General features: G+C 42.6%; 1 protein-coding gene across 1 annotated transcript in view; it reads left to right on the top strand.

The window, feature by feature from the left end:
- Positions 1-1,525: 1,525 nt before the first annotated feature.
- Positions 1,526-6,000, top strand: part of LOC142471329 (uncharacterized) — a 68,958-nt gene continuing 64,483 nt past the window's right edge. The window contains 3 exon segments of the mRNA XM_075578165.1: positions 1,526-1,601; positions 2,618-2,878; positions 4,765-4,938. Of these exon segments, the coding sequence (XP_075434280.1) occupies positions 2,801-2,878; positions 4,765-4,938 (252 nt within the window). The 5' untranslated portion in view covers positions 1,526-1,601; positions 2,618-2,800.

Below are 6,000 nucleotides of genomic sequence, written 5' to 3'. Positions count from 1 at the left end.
GTGATAATTTGTTGCCAATATTCCTAGCAGTTTGAGCTGTAAACGGTAACAATATTACCTTAGTAATATAAGGATACATTGTAGCTGCTGAGTTACACTTACTGATGTAACCATTATGTTAGGTACACAATCAGGATTTTCACAGATTTATAACAGGTGCACCAAACGATCGCCAGCTTAGGTAAGAATGTAGAATTATACATTGCCACATGCTTTACATATACAAATTTTTAAAAAAAGGGTTGGGGGGGGGGGGTGTAGTATTGTTGCTTTAAGAAGATTAATAAACACAATCCCAGAAGCTCAAAACACCAAAACCCACCACATCATATATAAATATATTAGTGTCAAAAGGAGTGCTACTAAGCGTGGCCAAATGTATACAAAAGACAGAAATGTCCAATGCTACACCCAATGTGACAAAAATACATAGTATAATACTTCAATATTCTCGTTACAGGTCATTTAGTTAAACCCTTTGGCCAAAGCGTTATAAGCCTGCAAGCCACATAAAGGCATAACCAGTAAGCAGGTCCTAACACTGTGAAAATTTTCATTTACCTCTGCTGGAGGGAGAATGACCGCAGTTGATCTGTCCACATAGTAACATGAAAAAAAAAAACTGCTACTTTAAAAAGTGGGTGGGGTGAGCTTAAACCCTGGGAGGAGGGGCCACTAAACTCCAAACAACTGATACAAGTTGAAAATATACTGTAAATACAAATATAGGATATCTGTCGTCTAAATTCAGCATAAGTTGAACTTGATGGACGTGTGGCTTTTTTAACCTGATGGAACTATGGAACTATGTAACTTACTGCCCCACACCTCTGGAATGCCCTTACCCTCAATATCTGACTAGCAGCCTCTCTATCCACCTTTAAGACCCATCTAAAAATCCACCTCCTTAACAAAGCATATGGATAGCTCCGTGGCTGATAATATAGACCTCTTGCATTGACCTTGGCCCCTTAAAGACGCACTTACCAGAACACCTTCCTACTGTCTCTGTACGTTCCTCCGACTTACCAATTAGATTGGAAGCTCTTTGGAGCAGGGACTCCTTTTCCTAATAAAATCAGTAAAACTATTGTTTATTACGTATTTATTCAAATAGCAGTATTTTTGGTGATGCTGAAAATGTGGCCATTCACATAATATTCAGATAAGCACAACAATTATTGGTCAAGAACCTAGTTTTGTTTACAAATACATTAAAACAGGATTTCTGTGTTCAGGGTGAAAATAGTACTATGTATACATAACAACATTGGTCTGTGGCGCTGATTTGATCAATTCTAGTTGTTTTTTTAATGTATATGCTAATCTATATTATTCTATTCGTAATGTTGCATCCTTTATTGTCTTATGCCTCCCAGGAGGGAGGAATCTATGCTCTGATTGGCTAACTTCAGGAGCGCGCCTCAAGCGATTCTGGGAGTTGTGGTTCTGTAGCTTTCAGCCTTCCCAGCCTGGGATGGGGAGCCGGACTACAGCTCCCAGAAGACAATGCAGGAAAGTGAGATCACATGTCAGGAAGCAGCCAATCTGTGCAGAAGTTGACAGTGGTTGCACACAAAGGGCCTTAAAACTGCTTGCAGGTAGGTGCTGAGCGTGATATCAGGCCTGGGATATTAAATCCTAATAGACAATGCAAACTGTCCCACTGATTTCTTTATCGGGATATTTATTGGGTTATTTAATTGGTAAAAATGAGCTCATGCATGATACTACTACGCTGCAATGCTGTGATAAGAAGGGAGACATGCAGGGAGGCAGAGCCACAGGGGACCACATCACACTTGTTGTTAAACTGTTGCAAATTCCTTAGAGATTGGGATAGGCGTTTTAATGCACACAAATTTGGTGTAAATGCAGATTTGTATAGATTATTCAGGTCCATTTAGAACTAGACCACCCCACCCCCCACCCCACACCTTTACTGTAACTATAATTCTGTGTAGTGTGTGTGTGTGTGTGTGTGTGTGTGTGTATGTATATTTATATATATATATATATCTATATATCTCTCTCTCCTGGTCAAGGGGCTACTTTTCCTAATGTTTTGTTTCATGTCTATAGCGCTTATTCACATTATGTCTCCTGTTATTTTGCTGTGTATTACTGCTGTGAAGTGCTATGTATATGGATGGTGCTATACAAATAAAGATCTACTTGTTTTTATATTTACCATAGTATATTGTGTTAGAGGGAATATATATATATATATATATATATTATAATATTTATATTTTATTATAATATAATATTGTCAACTACACTTTTGGACATATATTTTATTAGCGAAAACTGCAATGTAATGGTTTCAGACACAGGAAGGGGAAATTAGTTATGTTTCCACATAAATAATTAGGTTTAATTTAACTCCTTTGTCCCATCGGCTGTTGTTAATGGTGGAATGTAGCAATGTAACCTTACATTGTTTTAAATTGTTTTGTTTTCTCACTGCTATTTTCTTCATAATAATAAAAAAAAATTTGATGGTGAGAAAATAAGTAGTTATGTTCTTTATATATCATCTTATTGTAATCAATATATCAATATTACGTCTCAAAATGACAGTGTCAATTTAAACTCCTCTGTCTCTGCCACACAGACAAAAAGGACCCGCAATTTTCAGCATCTGTCTCTCCTCATGCTGGATGATATAACATACCGAAGAGGCCTCTATGTTCTTCCTCTGTAGGATAAGCCCACATCAATAACTGCTGTTGTCACCACGTAATAAAACCCCTTTTGCAAGGAGCACAGACAATATTTGGAGCATCTGACCAAAGCAATGAATAAGGACAAGAAGCAGATGACTGAGAGGATCCTGAATCATGCGCTGGAGATCATCTACCTGCTGACTGGAGAGGTGAGCGCTGCTGGGGAAATTTCAGCATTAAGCATCTCAGACTTAAACAGATTCTCGTGGCTTCAATCACTACTTTTTCTTAAAATGCCATTTGGTTCTAAGCACCCAACATCTCCCAGATTTTGGACATTTAAGGTTTGCCAGCTCTGATTCACTGCTAACCCCTTCACGCAGGGACATCCCTTCATACAGGGACATGTAGATCATCCCTTTTTTGAGATACTTTGAGAGGCACTGTCCAGGGATAGAAGCAGTTGGGAAAAACTCAGGAGCAGGTACAATGACAGATATGGTTGTGCAGAAGATGAAGAATACAGAGTCGGATGAGGATTTGGGATGTGCTTGGGTTTCATGTCTGTAAACTGACAGCCTGGACCGTGTAGTGTTTTATGTAATTTATTTTTATAGCAGGTTTTCACAATCCATTATTTGTATGCACATATGATCCCCAAGACTATGTACATTTTGGAGGTCATAATATAAGGTCAATTATGAGACAGTTGGAGTGAGTTGATCACTGCAAACTTTGTATGTTTGGTGCAGTGAAGGCAATGATACACTGGACACTGTAGAATTGAAGGGCATCCCACTGAAGTACTCCTTAGTGCAGGGGTGTGCAAACTGGGGGGCGCTAGACTTTTCTGGGAGGGGGGGGGGGCACGGCGTTTAAAGAGGCCCTGCTCTGAGAGCGCGAGGCCTCTATAAACTTACTTACCAGGCTTCAGTCACACGTCTCTATGGCAACGCGGCCTCAAATGACGCCCGTTGCCATGGAGACATGACGCCGCGTGTCATGTGACATGACATGACCAGCAGCAACATTAGAGGTGAGGGGGTCGTGAACAAGGAGGAGAGCAGGCAGGGAGGCGCAGCGCCGGGAGCTTGCGCACCCCTGCCTTTGTGTAAGGGCTTGTACATATTAGGCGCGTGCGTGATGTCATGTGCGCCTGCGATCCGTGGCCTGTGGGGTCTGGAGGAGACGCGACCAAGAGCAGCTCCGATTCAATGTTTGGGGGCGTGCCGGGGACATCACGTGAGTAGTTGTTCCTCGTTAGCTGAACCGCGCACGTGACCTGCCAGTCGCGAGACATCAAAAGATTTTGTCTCGCAAAAGAATGGTTGCGTTGTCGCGCTCATGCACGCGCACTCTATGTCCGTGCGCATTGCCTTACAGGCTTTTGTGTGCGGCGCACACAACGTCGCACAAACAATGGTCGCAGGCTACGATTAAAATTCATATTATAGGTTCCAAAATAGGTTAAGCAAAAATATATTAAAGTAAAATATCTTGGTAAAAAACCTTTAGATGTAATCACACAGCCAGTTATTGATAAAACACTGAATGGTAATCACACCGTTACTATAGCAACAGTTCTACAGAAAGAATACAGATTATCCCCATAAAACCTCTCACGTTATCACCGTCCTTGCCAGAGCATCACTGCTTCATGTAGGCAAGAATGTCCGCCCTCATATACATTTGCCGCGCTCTCGGCCCTATCGGGCATGATGGGAAGTCACTTACATATGCCGACCGCCGCCTTTCTGCTGCCCTCCTCCTCTTTCCGATTTGCGGCCTCAAATGACGCTGCGGACCTCACCAACTTGGCGTCTTGTCATGGCAAAGTGCCGTCGCCGTGTCAAATGACGTCACGCGTTACCATGGCAACGAAACGCCGTGTGACATCACTTGGGTGACGTCCGCGGCATCTTTTGACTCTGCGAATCGGAAGGAGGAGGAGGAGGGTGGCAGGAGGCGGCCGGCATATGTAAGCACCATAGGGCGGCGTCTTTTGAAATCCGCCGCTGTACGTCTGGCACACATGACCGGTCACATCCATCCTTTTTCACTGAAGTTTCACGTTTACTCTTTGTCTGTCTCGTAGGATTATGTTGTTGTGAAGAAGAATGGAGAACAGGTCCCTGAAGGTTTTAGCAAGGCTCACAGATCCCTCATAGAGCGTCAAACAGACTCGAGAGAGAGAAAGGACGGCAAGATGCTGATGACCGAGAAAATAGTGGAACATGCCTCCAAGATCATCCACCTGCTGACTGGAGAAGTAAGATGTAAAATGTCTAATACCAAATTCATGCCAAGAGTCCTGCCTAGGACCAAACTAATCTAAGGACAATGGCATGTTTAATATGTTAAATGTAGCTAAATTATGCTTTAAAAAAAAACAAGTATTTTTTTGTGGTGAACAAAATTTTTAGGGAGTTTTAACAATCTTTAACAACTGTGTTTTCCGGTGGTCACGGTTTCAATTCTCCAAGCTGTGTTCTGTGATTGACTAATGATTGCTTCATAATTTCTGTGCGAGGAGCAGATATGCTTAAACCTAGATAGATTAGAAAAATGTGTATTTAAGGCTAGTAAAAATCTTTCTAAGGAAGATGAGGTGAGAAAAGACGTATGCCCATCAAGATCAACCTTTGTTACATTTGGAGTATAGTCTGTGAAAAAGTGCAGTGTACCGTGGTAATCCGACAGCAGGCTCAAATCAAGTAAAAATAGCTATACTTAAGTAATAATTCCAGAAGAACAGGGCATTACTGGCCAATAATGCCCTGGCTGGAAGAGTTGATGCCCTGAGGCGAAGCTACTATTATAGGCTAAATGTAGGCTTTTTTCATAAATAATTGACACTTTTGTATAGTTATATAGATGTTTTAAATTAAAATAAAATGGTAAATAAAAGCATTAAAGCATTAAGCATTAAAGCACCTCTATATAAACTTACACTGCAGCTATCTATATCCATACACTGCCGCCCTCTCTGTGTACATACACACACTGCGGCTACACACACACTGCAGCTACACACTGCAGCTACACACACACACACGCAAACTGCAGCTACGCACGCACACACTGCACACACACACTGCAGCTACACATACACACACTGCACACACACACTGCAGCCACGCGCACGCTGCAGCCACGCGCACGCTGCAGCCACGCGCACGCTGCAGCCACGCGCACGCTGCAGCCACGCGCACGCTGCAGCCACGCGCACGCTGCAGCCACACACACGCTGCAGACACACACACGCTGCAGACACACACACACGCTGCAGACACACACACGCTGCAGACACACACACGCTGCAGACACACAC

This window comes from Ascaphus truei, chromosome 20 (assembly GCF_040206685.1).
Source record: "Ascaphus truei isolate aAscTru1 chromosome 20, aAscTru1.hap1, whole genome shotgun sequence".
Lineage (NCBI taxonomy): Eukaryota > Metazoa > Chordata > Amphibia > Anura > Ascaphidae > Ascaphus > Ascaphus truei.
The sequence above is the reverse complement of the archived record's forward strand: the minus strand, read 5'-3'. Positions and strand labels throughout refer to the sequence as shown.